Raw genomic sequence first — 22,780 nt, 5'->3', positions numbered from 1 at the left:
TCCCTCTCTCAGGGAGACCTGTGCTCCTCAGGCTTCTCTCCATTCACCTCAGAATGCCTGGCAAACAGTAAGTGCTCAATCACTGCTTAAAAGAGGACACCACACTAGGGGATAGCTCTCTGATAGCAGCAAGGACAGAGATTGAAACAAGGCTTGGCTGGACCAGGCCTGAGGCCCAGCCAGGATGCTAGTGCAGGACTCCGATTTGTCATTAGACATTTTATCCAATTAAGTCATTCTTGGCTGCTGGTACCTGCTGGACTCTTGCCGGGCCCCCTCTCACGTCTCTGCCCCTAATCATAACCAGATGCTCCTGGAGAATATGGGCAGAGGGGCAGTTCTGACTTCTTCCCCAAGCTATCTACCGAACGGCTGACAGCCCAGCGCTGGGTGGCAGCCCCACACAAGCTGCCAGGCCTCATCCGTAAGGCCACAGCTGTTTGTGTCAGGTCTGTTTGTAGGTTGGGTGGCCTTCTCCCCAAGTCGTCCTGTATGTATCCCCAAGGGCAGGGCAAGAGTTAGGACTGGAAAGGCACACATGCAGGCCAAGTGGAAGGGCTGATGGTAAACAGGCAGGAAGTACTAAGTCTGGACTGGCCTTGGAGAGGGATGTTAGATGGGGAGGTAGGAGGCCCACAGGATGGCAGGACAAACACATCTGGGCTTCCCGTTCCAGCCCACCACCCCTAAGCTTGGACCTGGGAGTTTTTCTCTTTAAGCTGCAGCTTCCTTGTGTCATAATCACACCAACAACAGGGCTGATCCAAGTACTGAGAAGAAACCATCCAGGAGTAGGGGTATGGCTTCGATGCAGGGTGATGGAGTTAAGAGCAGAGGAGGCGGGCTGGAGAGATGGCTCAGTGGTTAAGAGCACCGACTGCTCTTCCAGAGGTCCTGAGTTCAAATCCCAGCACCCACATGGTGGCTCACAACCATCTGTGATAGGATCTGATGCCCTCTTCTACTGTGTCTGAAGACAGCTACAGTGTACTCATATACAAAATAAATAAATAAATCTTTAAGAAAGAGCAGAGGAGGCTAAGAGCCAGGAATCCCCAGAAGTGTCCCTCCAGCTTCAGTGTGTCTGCCCTTCCTCCTAGTCCGTGCCAGGAGGCAGTACAGCCAGTTGGTCGCATAGGCGCAGGATCATACAGATGTCTGGGCACGTAGCCTTGAAACCTAATGAAAGTCACAGCCTAACAGGTTTACAGCGATGGCATTGCCTAGACACCCCTGGACGCCCTTGGTGCTGATTATGCCTCTCTGTTTCCATTCCATCCTTGGCCTCCAGAACAGAGACTGAACTCCGTCCCTCGGGGGCCTAAGGGCTATCCCATCTAATGGCATGATGTGATGGCAGTGACTCTGAGAGACGGCCAGCCACTCTCAGTGGGCACTAGTCTTTCATCCCCATGTCGATCAACCCCAGGAGACGGGCACCAGCTTTACATCTATTTTGTAAATGGGGAAACTGAGGCTAATAACCTGCCTCAGGGTTACCCACTCACTCCACGCAGGACTGGAACTAAGGCCGGCTGGCTCCAGTCTGGTCAGAACCACAGAGCACCGTGCAGTAAGGTAAAGTATAGTAGCACAGGCCCTCAAGCTCAGCACTCAGGAGGCAGATCTCTGTGAGTTCAAGGCCAGCCTGGCCTACAGAGCAAGTTTTGGGACAGCCAGGACTGTATATGGGGGAGTTCAACGATCATGCTTCCATCCCATGACCTGGCCCTGCCCTGCTGCAGTATTCTAGGGCTGGGGAGGAGCTGGGTTAAACCACCTGGGGCCGGACCCAACTCACGCTAGCCCTTCTAGCCATACCGCTGCCATGTTGTTCTGGCCACCGAAGTTCTCTCTGGGTATTCATTTCACCTTGTATGCCCTAGAGCCAGCTGCCCATACACTCTAGCTAGAGCAAGCCATGGAGAAGACCCACGTGACCCATCACCCCTGCATCCCTCTCACAGAACCCCTGCAGCTGATCTGAAGGCTCTTAAGACCAGGCTCCTGCTTTCTCTTTCTCTCACATCCCTCCTAACCCTCTAGGACCCAGTCGTGCTCTCCAGCCATCATAGATTCCCAATGCTTTCTCAGCCAAGACCACTCCTCACCCAGATGCCATGGGCACCACCGAAGCTGGTGTCCTGGACCATCATGCCCTTGGTCGCCTCTGCATCTGGAATTCTGGGTACTGCAAGGACAAGTGTTCAGGAGGCACCAGTGACTGGAGGGAGTGGGAGGCTGGCAGGGGAAGGGAGAAACTCAGCACCAAGCCTCCTAGGACAGAGACAATCCCTGGGGCACAGCTCTACTGGAGACCTTCACTGTCCTATCACAGCCCTGAGAAAACGCAGGTTTGCCACCAAGCTGGAGGCCCAACCTTGAACCACAATGCCACAATTTACAGATTCTCCGGAAGCCTCCATCTCTGACAGAGATGATGCCATGAGAACAGTTCTGCCACTCGCTGGGTTGACTCTTAACAAACCATCTACCGAAAGCAGCCAGCAAAACCAACCTCCCAGGCGGCAGGTAGGGGCTGTAACTCAGTTGGCAGAGCGCTCACCTAGCATGTCACCCAGCATATCACCCAGCATGTCACCCAGCGTGTCACCCAGCGTGTCACCTAGCATGTCACCTAGCATGCCAGGTGCTCTGGGTTGAAGTCTCCAGTGCTCTATAAACATGACATGAGAGCCTTACGCTGTAATCCCATTATTCAGTGCTGTCAGATGAGGCAGGAAGACCAGAAAGTCAGGGTCATCCTCAGTTACACGGTGAGTTCAAAGCCAGCCTGGGCTGTATGACACTGTGTCTCAAAGTCCTATTCTTTGCTTCATACAAGGTCACACAAGGTTGTCCCAGACTTAACAAATCCCACTTGGAGATTAAAACTGTGGACAAGAAAGAAGGGTGGGGGAAGGGGAGGGGAGGGGGATTGTGGGGGATGGGGATGGAGAGGGTGGAGGGGGAGGGTGGGGGAGGGGCGCTGCTTTCTGAAGGTTGCCCCAAGAGTTCAGTCAGAAGCACCTGTGTACTCACTGTTGAACAGTTTTGTTTTGCTTAAGCAGGGTCTCATGGAGCAGGCTGGCCTCGAACTCACTATGTAGCAGGAACTTCCCATCCTTCTTCCTCCAAGTGGCCTTGCTTCTCAGAATGGCTCGCCATGCAGAGCTTTTCCACACACCATTTATTGAGCAGATTTCCACACAAGGTGTGGGCGGGCGGGCGGGTGTGGGGGTGTGGAGGAGTTCTCAGAGACAGGCGGGCACGTTCCTGTGCCCAAACGTTCTAGACTTCTTCCCACAGACACAGCACAGTGAATCGGGAGAGTATGGGTTGGTCCCAGGCCCTCCCAGCAGGGTAGATCTCTCTGAGGAGGAGCAGCTGACAGAGCAGTAGCAATCCCAGAAGCCATTGTGAGGAATCTGAATTTTAGCCACAGTGTATTGGTTTATTGGGTGGTTCCTGGTGGGCAAGGAGGAGACTGAGAGCAGGTTAAGGCTGGTTGGATTATAAGATATCTGTTCAGCCCTTAAGCTACAGGCAGGCAGCCTTGGCTTGGAAAAGAGGAAGCTGTTGGAACTCCTTGTGGGCTTCAAAATGGCCTCCCTTCTGTGTGTGTCTCGGGTGCCTCTGGTTCCCATGGGACCAAACCTTCAGTGACCATCTCCTGGGCCGAGAGGCCATCTTACCCTCTGCCTGACTTCTGGCTGCTTCTGCTTTCCTCAATAGACTCCTTCTTCAGGCCATTGATGTCCCCTGTTCCCGTTGTAAGGATGTGGGAACAAGGCTGTAGGGGTGGAGAGACCTTGCTGCTTACCAGTCCCTCCAGCCCTCATAGGGACAGCATCGCCCCAGTGGGGCTAGGCCTCCGTGGGTCCCTCTCCCCATATTGCTTTCACTGGCCATGGGGCCTCTGTCATACAGAGCAAGCAGCCAGTCTCTGTGAAAGGACCCCTCCCAGGCTTCCCCACTCCCACACATCCTTAGATGGCCTCTACAAAACCTCACCACCAAACCTCAGCCCAACCTGGGATGAGTCAACAGTTGCCCTGATGGCTTTTTATAGCTTCCCAGGGTCTAACCTCAATTTCGCTTGCTGCAGATGCCCTGCATCTTCTAGATAAATCTAAAAGCAAAGAAGACCCAGTAGTCTGGATTTACACAAGTGATGCATGGGCCCCCTGACGTAGCCAACCCCCTTCCTCAGCCCTCTCCATGGCCCAACCCCCTCACCAACCCAGCTATATCTGAGTTCAGGAAACATACCACGCTAAGGCTGAAAAGAACCAGGAATTAACCCACTCAGTCCCTTCCTAGTTACAATTTTAAAATAAATTATCAGTTGCTTGTACATGTTTGAGAAGGAAAGAATGTCTTAAGGGGAAAAAAATCTTTCGTAATTCCACTTTCAACAATCAAGATTTTGTCAATAACCTCTTTTTATAAATCAACCAAGCCCAGAGAAGGCAAGTAACTTGCCCAAGGTCACACAGCAAGTGAGACAGCAGAACTAAAAGCCAAGTGTCCAGCTAGCTTCTGTTGGGGACTCCCTGAACACTGAGAGTTCCATACTAGTCTCTAGATTTCTCTGTCCTCTGCCCCCCGCGGTTACCACCAACATCCTCCACCGTATACCTCATCCCAACCCAGATTCATTTGGACTACATACTGTGACCATCAAAGTCAAGAACACAGTTGGGCACGCTGCTGACACAACAGCCAACAACAGCGCCCCATGAACTATCTCTTCCCTGATCAAGTGTGGGACATTCAATTCTCTTTTAAGGAGCTAGAAATAAAAACAATAACAACAACAACAACAACAACAACAACAAAAACCACCCTTACTCCCAGCTCTCCCTCCTCGAGAAAGCCTGGTGCAGAACCTAAATGATATATTTAAAAACGGCATTTCTTGATAACATGAGGGATTCAAAGTAGATCCCTGAAAGGATCTCCAAGAGGAGGAAATGGCTTGAGAAACTGGTCTAAGAGTGTGCGGAATGGGAGCTCCTCCTCCACCCTCACTCCCCTGTCTCCATGCGCAGCCAGTGCAACTGAGAGCCAAGCAGGAGGGAGGAGGGGACCCTTGACCCAGGGGGATCGGGAAGTAGCAAACTGCTTTTTCCTGGGTTCCCTGCCTCTCCACCAGTACGCAATAGGTAGGGGAAGCAAGTTAGACGGCCACGCTGGTGCCTGGATGTCTCCCATCCTCCGGCGGCTCCCACGCAGTTCCAAGCCCAACTGGGACCCCACCTAGAGCAGCTGAGAGAGGCAGCAGGGAAGAGCACAGAAAAGCGAACGCCTTTCTGGAATGATCGCGGGTCCCAGGCTGGATCCCTTCATGTCCTTCCGACAGAAGTAGGAAGTGCGCACCCTCTGGGCGCACACAGGCAAAGTAGGGTCCCTGTTCCCTATCCCCGGCGTCCTGCGGATAGCACCCGGGTCCCCCTGGCGGGTCTGCACCTGCCCTGGACGCGCGTCCTACCTGCGGGGGTTGCGGGACTGAGCGCGCGCGCGGTCCCGCAGAGTAGCAGCAGCTGCAGCAACCAGAGCTGAGCCCGCATGGTGGGCGCGGACGACCTCCGGGTAGGCGCAGCGACAGCGGCTGTAGAAGAGGCGACCCGGGGCTGGGAGAATGGGGAGCCGGAGCGAAGCGGGCACCGCGAGCGATGCGCGGCGTTGCGGCCTTGGGGAGCGCGGGCGGGAGGACCCAGAGGGCGGGGCGCGACGCCGGGGTCCCCGCCTCCCGGAGCTCCGCGCCGCACCCCACAGGACCCAGGACCGCGCCGGGACATCTCTGGTCACCGAGAAAACCCGGCTGTCCCAGAAACCTAAGGAAAAGGCTGAGGTGGAGGACCCCAGGATGCGCCCCTACTTGGGCCGTTGCTCCCACCACCCATCCCCAGAGCACGCGACTTTCTGAGCTGGTCCTTGCACTTCTGTGGTTTCCTGGTGTTGTACATAAGCGCGCACACAGACACGCACTAGGAATCTCACGCAGCCGAGCCCCCCAGCTTCTGCCCCAAGAGAGGCACGAATTGCATCTCCCCACTTAACTGCCTCACACCCCGTCCCCAGCACCGACCCTCCTCCGACCCCGTCCAGCAAACATGTAGATGCTGGAGTCTGGAATATTCCCACTCTGAAGCAGATCGGGTGCCCCCTCCCGAGGAAGGCCAGAGCAGTCGAAGAAAGACCCAGAGCCAGAAGTGGCGCCCACTGCCACCACACTCTGCCGGAGTCTGGGAAGAGGGCACTTTTTTTTTTTTCCTCTTCAAGGATGGAATAAAAATACCCGCAATTTAGGAGATTTAATAGACGGCATGGAATCAGGTCAAGGCACGAAGGTGCCTCTGACCTACTTCGTCGGAAGGCGAAGAACTGGGGCCTACAGAGTGGAGAGGGCTGAGGGGCCCTTGGCTTCCTCGGTGCCGGTGACCTGGAAAGTGCGGAAAGAAAGGGTGCATAGGCTGCTTCTTGGGGCGAATCCCGGGAAGAAGGATGCAGTTGGGGGCAGAAATAGGGTGTGGGTTTGAGTAGATGGGTGGCCTGGCACTGAGGTCAAAAGATGGACCGAGAAAGGAAATGAAGACTAAATTCTCTCATCTTTCAGAATCCCAGTCTCACGCTCCTCTGTGTCCAAAAGCCTAGGGGTGGTTTCCCAAGACTTTAATGTAATATCATGTAATACTTTGAGACCTGCAATTGAAGGGAAATTTTGTTATTTTTCCAGACAAGGAGTAACGCCGTGGACCAGGTTGGTCTCGAACTCATGATCACTATTCCGGCTTCAGCCTATTGAAGAGATTACAGTGGTAAACCCACCAAACCCAGCGGGGCCATTGAATTTCTAATTCCTTGCCATTGAATTTCTAATTCCTAGCCTGAATTCCCTCCGGACAGCCTCTGAGGGAGCGAAGAAACTGTCCCTTCCAGCTGTGGCCTCCTACCGCCACCCAGTGGACACGTGATAAGCCACGGGGCTGGCGTTTAATCTACTAGAGTTGAGAGACTTCCCGCGCAGGCGCCGCGGAGGGCCTCTATAGTGTCCCAAGATGGACCTCCAGCCTCAATTCTGGTGTCGTCCTGCGTGGTCTCGGTGCCCGTGCTCCACTTTATAAAGTCTTTTACTAGGGTTCAGGCAAAAGCGACAACTTGGAAATATTAGAAGCAAACGACTTGGGTAACCCTCTAGAATGCACGGGAAACACTTCTCAGAACGCACATTTCTAGCCTCAACCCAGAATAGTTCACTGGGTCAGAGATGAGGCTAGGAATCTTTTCTAGCAGGGGTTCAAGTGTTGGGGCTAATCACATTCGGAAAGGCACTGCCTTAACATTCCTTGTTCCTTACCACTGTCCGCGCTCTCTGACTGTTTGGGAGTTAGCGAGGGAAATATTTCCATAAATATATGTGGGACATAAGAAAGCCGATTAAGGAAAAATGTAAAGTAAAAGTCTAGCAGGGGGCACCCGGATTTGAACCGGGGACCTCTTGATCTGCAGTCAAATGCTCTACCACTGAGCTATACCCCCTCTGCTGGTAGCTCCGCGACAGTTACTACTTAGTGTTACTCTAGCGCAAGCGCACTAAAGCCGCTCTAAAAGTGAAAGGAGACTCTGGTTGGAAGTTATCAAGGAACACCAGGGCTGACGTGCCAGGTTACAAGCTTCAAAACAAAAGCTGTTTCCTGACAATCCGAGATCCCGTCTGAAGGTACAAGAATACGTCCTCTAAAAGATAGAGGCACGCCTCTCTGTCCGGCGCCCCTCTGGGCGGGGTCCCACTCTGCAGCTCCACCGCGGCTTCTCCGCGTTCTCTCTCCCTCCTACACGCTCACGCGACTTCTTGAGACCTTCAGGCTCCAACCCGGCCCCAACCCTAAACACTCACATCTCGCTAAGGGACAGGCGTGGAGGTCGCCCGCACCGGAATACGCCAACCGGCACCACGCTCCCTGCGGGCCTCCAGCGGCTGCACAGCGGAATTATACGGTGGCTCACGTCTCATTTAGACCAGGGACATACACTTTACTGCAGCCACCGTACAACAGCATATGGCGGCAAAATAGATGGGGAAATCCCTGCATCTCTCCTCTAAGGTCTCAAGCTAGGTGTGCTGATAACAAAAGGTACACGGCAGATAACCGCGAGGGGGCACCCGGATTTGAACCGGGGACCTCTTGATCTGCAGTCAAATGCTCTACCACTGAGCTATACCCCCAGTCCGCTGGAAAGAGCTTACCAGAATAGGTTTCGATGTAATCGATTTCTATGAAGCCGTGGCATGGTGATTAATATTCACGATACTCTAAATTTTTCGTTATACCAAGGAAAACCTAATGAAAATCCAAAGTATGTCCGAAATATCTGGAGTTCATAAACTCTCCCTTCATAACCACATCTCAGAAAAACTACAAAATTAAAGATCTGGGCACTTGGTATCTCTGCCCAGAATCCCCCAGAGGTCCCCTGCCTGCTCGGAAAGGGGAGAGGCTATACTGTCTCGGTCCCTGAATTTAGAAGGTCATCGTGAGCCTCTGATCCATCTTTAGCACCGCCTATAAAAGACTTAGGGGCTTTTCCCATCTCCCTGGGGTCCCCTTCTCAGTGGATCATTAACAGGCCGCTTATCTCCACTAGACCGAGAGCCAACAGCTCTGGTCCTGGTTAGCCTGGTACCAACGCCCTTCAGCTTGGCCAAGTTCTCTAGACAAATGGATTGGTGCGGCAGTCCCCGCTCCCCCACCTCGTTTCCAAGGAGGATCTTTCCCCAAAATCTTTCCCCAAAGAACAAAAGCCAGTTTGAAGACCAGACAGAAATAAGAGGCGAGGCGTTTTCGGGGGCACTAATTATGTACCTTTAAGTTTTAAATCTTAATGAGATGTTTAAAAAAATATGACATAAAGACAAACTAAGTAGGTCCTATAGAAAGCTTTAACATTTAAGAGGACTCAAACCCATCACACCCATAGTGGAAGGATGCTGAGAGGGAAGGAGATTCCACGTGGTGACTCCCCTCCCCCTCCACGCCCCCCCCCCCACGAAGCTGTAGCCCTGGATTCTAAGAAGGAGCAGGAAGGCGAGCGGGTGGGGGTGGAAGGGCTTGGAGTCCTGCAGTGTGGAGAACTGCGTCTGTCTGGAATGTTCTATCTTCCCATTCACCAACTCTCCACCCCTATTCCCCCAGTTTTTGGCCAGGTCCTATCGCCTCTTTTATCAGAATCTCCTTCGTTCAGTGGATATGGAACAATGTCGAAGATCTCTTGCTTGCCGGGCAGACAGAAGGTGAGGGCTGGGAGAGACCTGATGTCCCCAATACCCCCAGCGAGTTCCCTGATGTCTCCACACACCTGCAGTGATGGAGTTGGGGGGAGGGGCAGTTTCATCTGTAGTCCTGTCTGCACCAACTTGAAGTCTTTGATACAGTTCTCGGTGACAGTTGAGAGGACTGTAGTAATCTCTCTGTCTATAACCACCCTTGTTCCACCAACAAATGACTGGTGCTTCTCACTGGTGCTAACCATGTGGCTTCCGGTTGGCCTTGGGCTGGGACATCAGTTGGTAGTGGCCTGAGATTGCATCCACTGGAGCCCAGCCAGCAACCTGCAGGGTGGGAGGAGGGCACAAAGCAACCATCAGCTTTTCTCATAAGATGATGGCTGGAAAACCCGAAGCCTCTGCCTGGGACGGACTGAGAGGGGAGCCAAGGCTATGTTCAATCACCTAATGGCAGAAGGGAATCAAGCTGAGTTCCAGAACATATCAGCAGCCACTGTGCTGGAGACTGAGGCTCCTGGGAAGAAGGTCACCCACAGCCCAGCAAACCCGACAAACAGGGAGTCGGAGGCCTCTGGGAGCCAGCGAGGCTCCTCTGAGAAGGCACCATGGGGATTCTCCTTCCTGGGCCACTGAGCAGTGTCTCTGGACAAGCCTTTTGTTATCCTGCTTTGTCACTGGGGGCAGTGGCAGGGTGACCTCGAAGGCTTGGGAAGAGGTTCCGTAAGCAAGCACCTCCAAGCCAAGTTGGAAACATGGCCTTGTCTGTCATCAACCAGCCTTGCCTGGCCCAGGGCATGGCACACGGGGACCCATGGAATATTGAGAACTAGACTGTAGATTGGAATATGGTAATAAGCAGGTGGCCAGAAATCCGTAGTCCCTTAGATGTACTTTTTAAAAGTTTCCTTTTCATCAAAAAAGTGTCCAGACAGGAGAGTTGAAAGGAACTTTCCAGGCCTCATGCAAGGCCATTTTGGAGAAGTCCAGCCCTTCACACCCTGAAGTATTCGATCCGAGCACTAGGGTCCTTCCTTTATCCTTCGCATCGGCAGGTGCACGTGCACACACACATACAAAGTCGTGAGTTTTCCTCCAGCTAGTCCTAACCTTTTCCTTTCTCCATCTTCCCGTTTATCACTTTGTTTCTTTGTTTTGGTTTTGTTTTTTTTGTGGCATTGATGTGTAGCCTAGTCTAGCCCGAACTCAACTTATAGTGGAGGATAACCTTGAACTTCTAATCCTCTTGCTTCTGCCTCCCAAGTGCTGGGATTACAGATAAGCAATAGTTCAGGGCTTCATGTTAGGCCACAGCCCCGGCTCCAAGGCAGGCATTTCTGCCTCGTTTATTAGCCATGGTTTTCCAGTGCCCAGAATAGGCACCAAGTAGAGATTCAAAAAAGTCTAATGAAGAAAACTAATCACTTTCTGCAGAACCGGGGAGAGGGAAGTACAACCCCTTCCCCTTACAAGTAAGAAAGTCAGAGAATCAGTGATTTTTGCCCTGAAGGCCTGTCCCTGCAAGGTCTTTCTGCTGCTGCTGCTGCTGCTGCTGCTGCTGCTGCTGCTTCTCCTCCTCTTCCTCCTCCTCTTCCCCCTCTTCTTCCTCCTCCTTCTCCTTTTCCTTCTCCTCCTCTCCCCTCTTCTCCTTCTCCTCTTCTTCCTCCTCCTCTTCTTCCTCCTCCTCTTCCTCCTCCTTCTCTTCCCCTTCTCCCTCCCCTCTCCTCCTCCCCCTCCTCTCCCCCTCCTCTTCCTTCTCTTCTTCCTCCTCCTCCTCCTCCTCTTCTTCCTCCTCCTCTTCCTCCTCCTTCTCCTTTTCCTTCTCCTCTCCCCTCTTCTCCTTCCCCCTCCTCCCTCTCCCCCTCCTCTTCCTTCTCTTCCTCCTTCATCTTCTTCACTGGGTCTTAGTGATCCCCTGCCCTGGAAACAAAATCAGACCAACCCCTGACTCTCTCACTTTATCCATTTCATTTCCTCCAAAGAGTTTCCCAGTCCGTAAAATCACTGTTGTTTCTGGGGAGTCTTAGCCATTATTAGAGCAAGCCCTTGGAGCACAGGCGTCTGCAGGCTCACGGCACCTTAGCAGTGGGCCTGTGTCCATCTTTCTGGGCCTGGAGCCAACTATGGGCCAGACTCTGACTGGAAAGAGACAAGAGAGGGCTTCCTGTAACCTTCTGCATGGGCCAGGGCAGGTGATGGCAGGGAAGGGGACTGACCCTTCTCCTGTGAGAGCACAGCAGCCCTGGATATGCCACGGGTGGTCTTTGATGGCACTGAGTGTGAGAAATTGGGAGATCTCTGCTGTGGTCATGGAGTCTTTCACATCCTGCTTGTTGGCGAAGATCAGCACTGAGGCATCCTGAAGTGCCTAAGAGAAGAGCAGCCCAGGTCAGCCAGCCAGCCAGCCAGCCAGCCAGCCAGCCAGCCCAGCCAGCCAGCCAGCCAGCCAGCCAGCCAGCCAGCCAGCCAGCCAGCCCAGCTCCCTCCCACCATCTCTCCAGTCCTCTAGGATCCCTGCCCCACTGTCCTAGGAAGAGAGGCCCGTGGCCAGGTGGGACAGAGGTAGAGGTCCACCCCAACAACAGCAGCCCCATCTAATGACGCAGCACATTCCAACTGCTCACAGGATGGCTACAAGAACCTCAGACATTGGTGTTTTATGCTCTTTGGGATTTTGAGCCCCTGAAACAAGGTTTCTCTGTGTAGCCCTGGCTGTCCTGGAACTTGCTCTGTACCAGGCTGTCCTCCACCTCGGAGGTCTGCCTGCCTCTGCCTCCACAGTGCACTTCCGCCATTTGCCTCAGACATTCTTTTGCCATCATTGTTGCTCATTTGTTTTTTCAAAACAAAATCTTATTGTGTAGCCCAAGCTGTCCTGGAACTCAATATGGAGCCCAGGCTGGTCTCAGCCTCGTGACAATCTGTTTTAGTTTCTCAGATTGTCAGCAAGAGCCACCATTCCCCTCGTGAGGTAGGATCTAAGGACCCTCCTTATTAGTAGAAGTGAAGCAACCTATTAGAAATGAAACAACTTGCTCAGGGTCTCACAATGGGTGAGAGGCAAGATTAGCCCTTGAGCCAGAAACTCCGGCCTCTGTGCTCAGTGGTTCTGAGGGGACTGACAGAACCCTTCATTTGTAGTACACTAGCTCTCCCCATGTTACAAGGATAGGGCTCTCAAATTAGCACCTCAGAAATGAACCTCAGAGAGGGTGTGTGACCAGTCTGAGAGTGCACAGCTGGTCTCACTGGATGACTTCCGGGTTCCCCCAAACCTCATGGCTTACCTCATGGGCCAGGATCTTATACAGCTCCTCCCGGGAGGTCGACAGCCGATTCCGGTCAGTACTATCTATCACAAGGATGACAAACTGTCCAGCAGGTTGAGATGTGAGCTGCAAGCTTTCTTTTTGGTGAACATGCTTCCTACTGATGGTTCTGATCACTGGCCTCTGCCCTGCTAAGTGCCAGCCCCATGGGAAAGGACCTGTACATCTGCCAGTCTCACTAGGCTGGGCCCATTTTTTTTTTTTTCTTTTCTTTTTTTGGAGCTGGGGACTCAGGGCCTTGCACTTGCCTAAGCAAGCGCTCTACCATTGAGCTAAATCCCCAACCCCGGCTGGGCCCATTTTTAACCACCTTATATTTTATTCTTTGGAGACAAAAATCCTAGGATGTAACCTAGACTAGCGTGGGGTTTATGGGTTCCTGTCTCAGTCCCCTAAGTGTTGGGATTATAGGCATGAAACATCACACGTATCATCTTAAGAAATCTTCTTTCTCTTTTTCATATTTATATATTTAAATTTTTATTTCTTTTATCTTTTGTTTTTAGGATTCAAAAGTCTTGGGTTGGAGAGATAGTTCAGAGATTAAGAGCACCGGCTACTCTTCCAGAGGTCATGAGTTCAATTCCCGGCATCATATGGTGGCTCACAACCATCTGTAATGGGATCTGATGCCCTCTTCTGGTGCGTCTGAAGACAGTTACAGTGGACTTATATACATAAAATAGACAAACAAACAAATAAATCTTTTAAAAGTCTTCCCAGATGCTACACTGTACTATATGATACAGCATGTATTATCCTTTCCTCTCGGCTGACGTGACTGCCATGTCCCAGGTGGCTGAAGGCTCCAAGAAACGGCAGGTGACTAACAGGCTAATGCCCAGCCACCTCTTTGACCTCCCAGACCTGGTTCCCCCCTTACCTCAGCATTCCAATAGTATGTCTCCCAGGTGGAGCGCAGTGCCTCCTGGCCCCCTAGGTCCCACATGAGGAAGTGGGTCTTCTGAAAAACAATTTCTTCCACGTTGCTACCAATGGTGGAACAGGTATGAACGACCTCGTTGGTCAGACTAGGGAGGCAAGAGAAGGTTCTACGGTCTTTGCCCAGCTCACTCCCAGCTCAGACTCCCCCTCTACTCCCAAAGAAGCTGAGTCCAGCCCAGAACAACTCAACTCGGGGGGACCAAGCACTAGCCAAGGCCCAGACACATCCTGTGGTTGGTTTGGGGAAAGAAAGGTACGAGTTAGTCCGAGTGTGGCCTGGCCTGGGACCCCAATGAAGAGAGGCTCCTTAGAACAACCCTAAATCCTCAGACTTGGTAGAAAGACCTGGGAGTCTTGTCTAGATGCAGCTTATGATTCTGAGGCCTGGTGGTTTGCAGTGCTAATGAGCTCTGTGGACCACACTGGAATTTTAGGAGCTGTGAAAAAACAGACAGATCCCCGAAAGGCCGTCAGACATTTTTTTTTTTTTTTAAGATTTTATTTTATTGTATATGAGTACACTGTAGCTGTCTTCAGACACACCAGAAGAGGCATCAGATATCATTACAGATGGTTGTGAGCCGCCATGTGGTTGCTGGGATTTGAACTCAGGACCTCAGGAAGAGCAGTCAGTGCTCTTAACCACTGAGCCATCTCTCCAGCCCCAGTTTTGTTTTTTTTTTTTTTTTTTTTTTTTTCTGTTCCTGGTTTAAGGAAAGAAAAAAAAAAAAAAGAAAAATTTTGTTTGTTGTCAGTTTGGGTTATTTTGGTTTGGTTTTCTTGGGCTTTGTTTATGTTTTGTTTTATGTGTTTGGTGTGTGTGTGTGTGTGTGTGTGTGTGTGTGTGTGTGACTATGACGTCAAATATGAGATCCTCCTGCCTTTACCTTCAGAGTGCTGTGATTACAAGCAAGGGTCACAATGCCTAAGCTTGTTTTATGGAAGCTTACCAAGAAGTTATACAGAAGGAAGTTTGAGAGTGAAATCTTTGTACTGTTTTAATTTTTCTCTAACGTTACAATATCAGGAATCTAGTGTCTCAAGAATTCTAGGCAAGCACTCTACCGTTGACCAACACCTCCAGACCTTTCTTTTCTAATATAATTTAATTAATTAATTCATTAATCTTGGGGTTGGAGATTTAGCTCAGTGGTAGAGCGCTTGCCTAGCAACTGCAAGGCCCTGGGTTCGGTCCCCAGCTCCAAAATAAAAAAAAAAAAATTAATTAATCTTACATATATTCCTTTCTCAGGGAGCACATGCTCTCAATAGAGTCTCCACATCAGGAAAGACTCCATTCGGAGCAAACGACTAGGAAAGCGGGTGGCCTGTTTGCACAGCTTGTACATAGAGCTGAGCTCCTGGTTTGCCCTGGCTGGGGTTTAACCCAGTGTAAAGGCAAGCGTGAGAACAAAGGGTCCTGCCGCCAGGGGGAGCCAAGAGCAGTGAGGCGAGAAGCCGCCACGCACTCCACACCTGCCAGGACTGAAATGTGTTTGGCGGGATCTCGGGAGCCCGTGGGACCTGAGGTCGCCCGTAGCTGGCAGGATTCAAATCCCGGCCGGCAGCCACTAAATCAGGAAGGTCACACCACCATCCTCCCATCACTTTTCTTGTCTACTGCTACCCACCCAGGGAAGGGCTCTGGTGATTGGTGCAAATGACTATCAGTCTGGTGTGAGGCCCAGCCCTCTGTCCCCCCAAGTAATTACTTACAACTGGTAGAGAATGGTGGTCTTTCCTGCATTGTCCAGTCCGACGATGATGACTTTGTGCTCTGGAGGCATCCAGGGGAACGGTAAGGTCAGAACCAACCCGGACGAGCACCGGCTTGGGTGTCCCCAGTAGACGTCTCATCCTGGCCTCTTCCTCACCCTCCGCTCCTGCCTGGATCGATGCTTTCTTTCCCGGTTCTACCCATCTCTCGGCAATCTCCGAACCCAACCACAAGGAAGGAACTGAAGCTCGGTATCTCAGCCTTCTGCGTGCCTCCCTCCAATCCTCCCTTTCCTAGGATAAGCAGGGAAACGCGTTCCTGGCGGGCTGGAGACCTCTGCCGGAGACTGTACCACTTTACTTGCCATCGGACCGGACCCCTGCACCCCTCAGGACCCCTATCCCACCTCCCTCTACTTTTCTAGACGGCGATTGTCTGAAGGGTCTGAAGCACGCTGGGCTCTAAGTCACAGTATCAGGAAACTGACTTTGGGGCCCATCCGGGTCGCGCACAGCTCAGCTGGGAGGTGGTGTTGGGGACAGAAGGTTCTCCCACCCCTGTGCACACTGAGGCGCAGTCAAGGGGGCGCGGGAGGAGAGCCGGCAGGAGGCGGCGGAGCCTATGAGAGTGCACAAAACCAACGCTAGCAGCCCAAGGTTCCCAGTCGGTCTTCCCCGACGACTCCAAAATCCCAAGAGCCCCAGAAGACAGCGGATTCAAAGAAGTCACTGGGCTGCCCGGTGCTCCTCTTACCCTGGCTCCCAAAAATTCGCATCAGTTTGGCTATCAGCTGTCCCATGGCACTCCCGGAGCTGGGGACCTGCGGGGCTCAGCAGCCTCCCGGGCTAGAGTCTGGCCCCAAATCTTCAAAGCACCGCCTGGGGGAGGGCCGGACCCGCTGCTCCTATCAGATGTGGGAATCCCCAAGTGACGCCTCGAGACCTGGGATTCCCGCCGGACGCTAGCTCCCCGCCCGTGCGGAGGGTCTAAGTGACGTCACATGAAGGTCAGGTATTTGTCCAGGGCCTTGAAAGTGCAAGGAAAATCCCACAGTCCTCTTTACCCTGAGAAAACTGAAGATGGGACTATCTGCTCTAGTGATGCAAATAGAGTCCGCAATGTGCGAAGGGAATGTCTGCTCTTCCTCCCCAACAGCCACCGCTGGGGCAAAACCCCCCAAGGGTTGTCCAACTTTCTCATGTTGCGACACAGCGTTCTCATCTACAAAGTTCAGACTAAAGAACCCTGCAACCGAGTTACAAAACAAACAAACAAACAACAAAAAACCTCAAAATGGGTTGGGGATTTGGCTCAGTGGTAAAGCGCTTGCCTAGCAAACTCAAGGCCCTGGGTTCGGTCCTCAGCTCCGGAAAAAACAAAACAAACAAAAAAAAAACAACCAAAAAAACTCAAAATGTTTTGCCGAACCAATTTCATAAATTTTTTTTAAAGATTTATTTATTTATTTCATGTATATGAGTACACTGCTGCTGTCTTCAGACACACCAGAAGAGGGCATTGGACCCCATTAGATGGTTGTGAGCCACCACGTGGTTACTGGGAATTGAACTCAGGACCTCTGGAAGAGCAGTCAGTGCTCTTAACTGCTGAGCCATCTCTCCAGCCCCCAATTTCATAAATTTTTAAACATTTTTTTTATTTTTGTTTGTTTTTCGAGACATGGTTTCTCTATGTAGCCCTGGCAGTCCTAGACCTCTCTGTAGACCTGACTGGACTCCAACATCAGTGATCCGCCTACCTCTGCCTCCTCTTACTGCTGGGATTAAAGGCGTGTACCACCAAGCCCAGCTCCTTAAGAAGTGTGTGTGTGTGTGTGTGTGTGTGTGTGTGTGTGTGTGTGTGTGTGTGTGTGTGAGAGAGAGAGAGAGAGAGAGAGAGAGAGAGAGAGAGAGAGCCACATGCTACATGTTTGAATACATGTGAACCGTTGGAAACCAAACAATAGCCTCAGATCCCAGCTTGTATATTGGAAACCCAACTCAGGTCCTCTGGAAAAGCAGCAAATGTTTTTAGCTGTTGAGCCCTCTCTCTGGCCCCTAATTACATAATGTTGTAATTTCCCCCATTTTTTGTTAGATGGCATTCACAGCTATCCTTAGCTACATGCATGCAGCCTGCAGGCCGCTGGTTAGACATGCCTAATATCATAATGATGGCTGAGGCGATGGGTCAGTGGTTAGAGCACTTACTGCTCTTCCAGAGATCCCAACTCTGTTCGGAGCAATCACATCAGACAGTTAACTCTGGGTCCAGGGAATTTGTTGCCTCTGGCTTCTGCTGACACCCGCACTCTTGTGCACATGCCCACATGCAAATACACACACCTATATATAATTAAAAATATTAAAAATAAAATTTTAAAATCACCATGACCAGGCATGGTGGCATGAGCCGTTAATCCCAGGACTCAGGAGGCTGGGGCAAGTGGATCTCTGAGTTCAAGGCCAGTCTGATCTATAGAGTGAGTTCCAGGGCAGGCAGAGCTACACAGAGAAGCCGAAAATAAACTTAAAACCTCAGGCGGGGGGCTGGGGGGGGATATTATTCGAAATGTAAATTAAAAAATCCAATTTAAAAAAATAAAAAACCTCAGTCAGGCTCACAGAGCACATTCCAGTCTCCAGGTCTCCAGTGGTTCCATTAATAGGGAGTTTTCTGGGTGCACTCAAAGGGGGCTCCCCTAGAAAAGAGTATGGGTCTCTGATGGGTACCCCTAGTCATTTTCTGCAATTCTCTGACAATCCGAGCACTCCGGTGGTTGGCCAATGTTTGAAGCCTGAAGACTAGATCCTCTGGCCAGTGACTGTACACAGGGGTCCCAGGCAGAAGGTCACATAGAGGAGTCAGAGGTCATGGCATACACTTTAATTCCAGTCCTGGGGAGGTCGAGCTGAGGAGATCCTGAGTTAAAAACCAGCCTGGGAAACTTCGAAGTGGTGGCACACATCTGTAATCCCAGTACTTGGGAGACAGACGGAAGCAAGTGGATCTCTGAGTTCAAGTCAAGCCTGGTCTACAAAGTGACTTCCAGGCCCCTTCTTCCTCCCAAAGGAAACAAAACAATAAACACCCAGCCTGGGCTACATAGTGAGGTTCTCTCTTACAACATAAACCAGTCAGTCTCTCTCAGCAGAAGGAGAAACGGTCTTTTTATTTGTTGATTGGTTTGTTTGTTTATTGTTTGTTCTTTTCAGAGGACCTGGATATAGGATCTGTCACTCTGACTGGCTTATAAACTCCTAAACTCCAGCAATCCTACTGCCTCAGACTTCTGAGGGGCTGTCCGCACAGGCTCCAGCAGCAGGCAGACCTCAACAGTGGGTTTTGTGGGTCACGAGGAAAACAGCAGCTCCAGCAGGAAGAGGGAGGGGACAAAAAATGTGTTGTTTGTGAATTTCACAACCTGGGGTAAACCCAGAAAAATCAAAAGAGAAGTGGGAAAAGGCAAGGAGAACTTAGGCCGAGAACCTCAGAGTCCCAGACTTCACATCTTCTCTTTGGCCATGAAAAAACTGGAGATCTTTGATATATTTCTCCCAAACTACAAATCAAAGCAGACTCCAAGAAAGGGGCTGCAGTCATCACATCCCCACACTGGAGTGTCCTCCTAAGGCCCCCTTATGGCTGTCTGTCCCCTACTCAGTGGGGGACTTTACCTCTACTTCTACTGTAGCTCAAGGTCTCCCTCCTCTTCACGTCTGGAAAAGTAGTCAGTGCTCTTAACCTCTGAGCCATCTCTCCAGTCCCCCCACCAACCTTTCTTAAAGACAGGTCAGGGTCCATGGCTCCCCACTCCATAAGCTTTGGATGCCTTTCTGTTGCCCACAGAGTTCCAAGCAGCTTCCTCATGTGGCCTTCAAAAGCCTCCATGGGGGTTGGGGATTTAGCTCAGTGGTAGAGTGCTTGCCTAGCAAGCGCAAGGCCCTGGGTTCAGTCCCCAGCTCCGAAAAAAAAAAAAGAAAAAAAAATTTAAAAAAAAAAAAAAGCCTCCATGAACAGCCCCTGCCTGTCCGTCTTTGCAGCACCTACATTCGCTGGTCTTCACTCAGGCCCCAGTCTCAACCAGATCTCTCACGTGTGCCTGTGTTTCAGCATCTCCTTGAATGCCTTGAAGCCTTTAACTGGGATGTTTGTAGTGAGCCAAGACAAACAGGACCAACCCTTGGAAGTTGGCCTCTGACCTCCACAGGTCCACCGAGGCACATATAACACACGCCTCCATCCCGTTCTGCTCGGTGAACAGAGCTAGAACGACACAGAGTTGGTGGCCGAGATCCACACAGTCCATCTGAGTTGACTCCATTTCAGCCCTAGGAAAGGAGCTGGGATTGGGGCCGTGAGGCTTGACAGAGGCACAGGAGGTATTTGGGGAAATCACCTGTGTTTTAAGTATTGCTGCCATCTGGTTTCTAGGGGGGGGGAAAGGCTTTGTCACCCAGTTGCAGAATCGAAAGTGATACTTGGGAAGCTGGGAGCACACTGAGTGAACAGAAAAGGACTGCCGTGGGGGCTGGGGAGAGGGCTCGGTTAAGAGGGGCTAAGAGTGGCTGCTCTTCCAGAGGAATAGAGTTTGGTTCCTAGCATCCGTGTAGGTCAGGGGATCCAGCATCCTCCTCTGGCCTCCATGGCGGTTGCACCCACGCGCATGCACGCTCACATGCGCGTGTGTACACACACTCTGAGAAGGTTTGATTTAGAAGGGAACCTAGACAGGCACTATGGAGCAAGAGTTAGGGTACTGGACTGGAACCATGAGCCCAGCCTGGGCCAGAGTGGCCTCAGCTTAACCCAGTCTACTTCAGGATAGTGAACCTTAGGGCGGACCTGAGATCTGTGGCCTGTCCCACTTCAGGTCATGGAGGCAGCATCCACTAGAAATGGAAGCAGCTACTCAGAGAAGCAGAGAGGAGAAGGTATCGGTTAGGAGCGGTCCCCCTGCCTCGGTTTCTGAGACCTGGAAGCTGTGGCGGTAGCGAGCCGGCTGATGTCATGGCTGTTAAAAGCCTCACGTGATCATGTCCACGGCCTTGCTGACCCAGCAGCCTGAGTGGGCGGGTAGAGGGCGTGTTTACCTAAAAACAAGACTTTCTCCCCATCTCTATTTTCTATGCCAGCTAGAAATGCCTACCTAGAAGTTCTGAGTAAATGCAGTTGTAGGGTCGACTCCTCTGTCTCCTGCGTGGGATACGTGTCGGCCCGGAGATCTCCATAATAGATCTCCGTAATAAACCTCACCTTTGCTTATTACATCCAAAAAAAAAAAAAAATGCAGTTGTAGGCAGAAGGTGCCCAGAAAGAGACAACACGTATTTGGACACCCGCTTCCTTCCCCTCAACCTCCCTGACCTCTGCTCTTTCCAAAATCAGTGTTTCCTGGAGCAGAAGAATTAGTTGAACTTGGAGATCACAGGCAGCACATAATGGTATTTGTAGGGGCTGGTGAAGTTGCCCCGGGTGACTCCCAATTTTCTCCAACCTAATTCCCCCCCTCCAAGAGCTTCAAATCCCGCTGGACTCCTCTAGAGGTCAGTGGCTGCTTTCCACTACGGCCTGAGCTAAGTTTCCTCCCAGGAGTGTCATATGAGCACTGTCTGCAGGGGAGGCTATATCTTGTCACTACCACTTACAGTCCTTCCATTTCTGCATGTCAGTTTCAAAAGAAAACTCTGATTCCTTAACATGGTAGAAGGACTGCTGTGAACTGCTCCTGCCAAGTCCCCTGTGGCCACCAGCTATCACCTTGCTTTGTTAGTCAGGTGTATGTCATGCATGTCGTCCCCCCCACCACTAAGAACTCCCTCCAAGAACTTCACGCCCTTTTTTTTTTTTTTTTTTTTTTTTTTCGGAGCTGGGGACCGAACCCAGGGCCTTGCGCTTCCTAGGCAAGCGCTCTACCACTGAGCTAAATCCCCAACCCCAATCACGCCCCCCTCTTAACCTCCCTCTCCGCCTAGGTTAGGTTAATCTAACCTAACCGTGTTCCCAGGTTTCAAGTGAGCCTCACCTCCCTCTAGAAGCCTTCTCTGAGCTCCCTGGTTAAGGGACTGGTGCTCCCAGAACCAAATGCTCCCCACGGCAAGAAACTCAGAGCGCTCTCTGTGGTTTGGAGCTTGACTTGTGCCTACCACGTAGGAGATCTTTAATAAATGTTGGCTCCAATGCTGGTCCACATAGAAGTGAACAACTGATTCCCATGCAAAGATAGTAGGAAGGCTGGGAGGCAGAGCCAGGCTCTCAACAACTCTATCGATTCCCCAAGGGACTCTGCCCCTGGCCTGCCCTGTCTGTGATCTGCTGGCTCATCTGGAGGCCATCGGGGGTCCCATGTCACCCTGACCTTTAAACACAAACTATAAGCAGAGCCCTCTGGTGGAGGACCCAGATATTCAAGTCCTCTCAGAGCCACCACCTCAAAAACAAGACCCAGGAAGGTAAAGACGCTTTGCAGGTGCTGTGTGAGGCAGGATACAGGCGACAGAAGTAACAGCTATCCGAACCCACATCCTGCCAGCTGGCGGTGGAGGAGGGGCCTGCCACCTGCTTATTTTGTTCTCACACGTCTCAGGGGGCCGGTCTCTACTCGCCTCTTCACACGATCGGATAACCTTCTCAGCCCTAAAGCTAGTTCTCAGGACCTTCGTAGTAGCACATCTGTAACCCTGTAATCTCAGCACTCAGGAGCGTGAGGCAGGAGAATCACTATGAGTTTGAGTCCCACCTCAGCTACATGAGTTCCAGGTCAGTCAGGGTTACATCGTAAGCCTGTCCCAAAAATAAAATATTCTGGCATGGCAGTCCTCACACAGCTGTGGTCCCAGTGTCTGGGGAAGTTGAAGTAATCCCAGGACAGCTGGAGACACATGGGGACTCCAGGTGAACCGTGTCTACCCAGCGAGACCCTGTCTCGGGAGGGAGTGGAGAACAAACAAAACCCCGCAACAAACTGGTTGCTGAGGGTGTGGGCATACGTGTGTCTTTCATCCTAGCAGTCAGGAGGCAGATGCAGGCAAACCTCTGAGTCCCAGCGGAGCTGAAGCTCTCTTCCCTAGGGAGGTGAGCTGCTAGGGCACAGGGAGGTCAAAGCAGAAAGGGGCAAAAATAAAATAAAAAGTGCCTTTAAGATGTGAACCAGTGGGGTTGGGGATTTAGCTCAGCGGTAGAGCGCTTGCCTAGCGGGCGCAAGACCCTGGGTTCGGTCCCCAGCTCCGAAAAAAAGATGAGCAGCACCTCAGTTAGCAGCACTCCCACCCTCCTTGGCAGGGAAGATGTGAGCTTGAGGCTGAATGAGCAACACCTACAGACAATCCAGAAGCCGTGGAATAAAAGTACCATCTCTCCTTAGCCTCGACGCCGCCCCGGGGCAGAGCGTTTGCTCGCACGCCCCCTTGCTCCCTAACAGGTCCCCACTCCCACTACTGAGAACCAGTGAGGCTTCCGGGCTGACAAAGTGTAGTGGCAACAAAGAAAACAGGCTCAGGA

At 51.7% G+C, this 22,780-nt stretch overlaps 2 protein-coding genes and 2 non-coding genes across 4 annotated transcripts in view; all 4 read right to left on the bottom strand.

Annotated features, from left to right (window-relative positions):
• Plxdc1 (plexin domain containing 1) overlaps positions 1-5,655 on the bottom strand; it is a 58,060-nt gene extending 52,405 nt beyond the window's left edge. The window contains exon 1 of the mRNA XM_032913113.1: positions 5,495-5,655. Within this exon, the coding sequence (XP_032769004.1) occupies positions 5,495-5,573 (79 nt within the window). The 5' untranslated portion in view covers positions 5,574-5,655. The remainder of the gene's footprint in view (positions 1-5,494) is intronic.
• Positions 5,656-7,473: 1,818 nt separating this feature from the next.
• Trnac-gca lies at positions 7,474-7,545 on the bottom strand. The gene has a single exon. It is a non-coding gene; the product is annotated as a tRNA-Cys (tRNA).
• Positions 7,546-8,161: 616 nt separating this feature from the next.
• Positions 8,162-8,233, bottom strand: Trnac-gca. Its single transcript has one exon. It is a non-coding gene; the product is annotated as a tRNA-Cys (tRNA).
• A 619-nt stretch (positions 8,234-8,852) lies between these two features.
• Arl5c (ADP ribosylation factor like GTPase 5C) lies at positions 8,853-16,089 on the bottom strand. The gene is made up of 6 exons (XM_032913116.1): positions 16,034-16,089; positions 15,280-15,340; positions 13,502-13,649; positions 12,577-12,660; positions 11,506-11,657; positions 8,853-9,616 (listed from the first exon to the last, which is right to left on the bottom strand). The coding sequence occupies exons 1-6, from the start codon at positions 16,077-16,079 to the stop codon at positions 9,568-9,570; spliced, it is 540 nt and encodes a 179-aa protein (XP_032769007.1). The 5' UTR covers positions 16,080-16,089; the 3' UTR covers positions 8,853-9,567.
• Between the last annotated feature and the right edge of the window lie 6,691 nt (positions 16,090-22,780).

Source organism: Rattus rattus, chromosome 9 (genome assembly GCF_011064425.1).
Source record: "Rattus rattus isolate New Zealand chromosome 9, Rrattus_CSIRO_v1, whole genome shotgun sequence".
Classification (NCBI taxonomy): Eukaryota; Metazoa; Chordata; class Mammalia; order Rodentia; family Muridae; genus Rattus; species Rattus rattus.
This window is presented reverse-complemented; position numbering and strand designations above follow the sequence as displayed.

Coding starts and splice junctions, on each gene's coding strand:
- Arl5c (XM_032913116.1), bottom strand. CDS start 16,079: ATGGGACAGCTGATAGCCAAACTGATGCGAATTTTTGGGAGCCAGG. Junction 15,341..16,033: donor GCGAATTTTTGGGAGCCAGG/GTAAGAGGAGCA, acceptor GGATGCCTCCAG/AGCACAAAGTCATCATCGTC. Junction 13,650..15,279: donor ACCACCATTCTCTACCAGTT/GTAAGTAATTAC, acceptor TTGCCTCCCTAG/TCTGACCAACGAGGTCGTTC.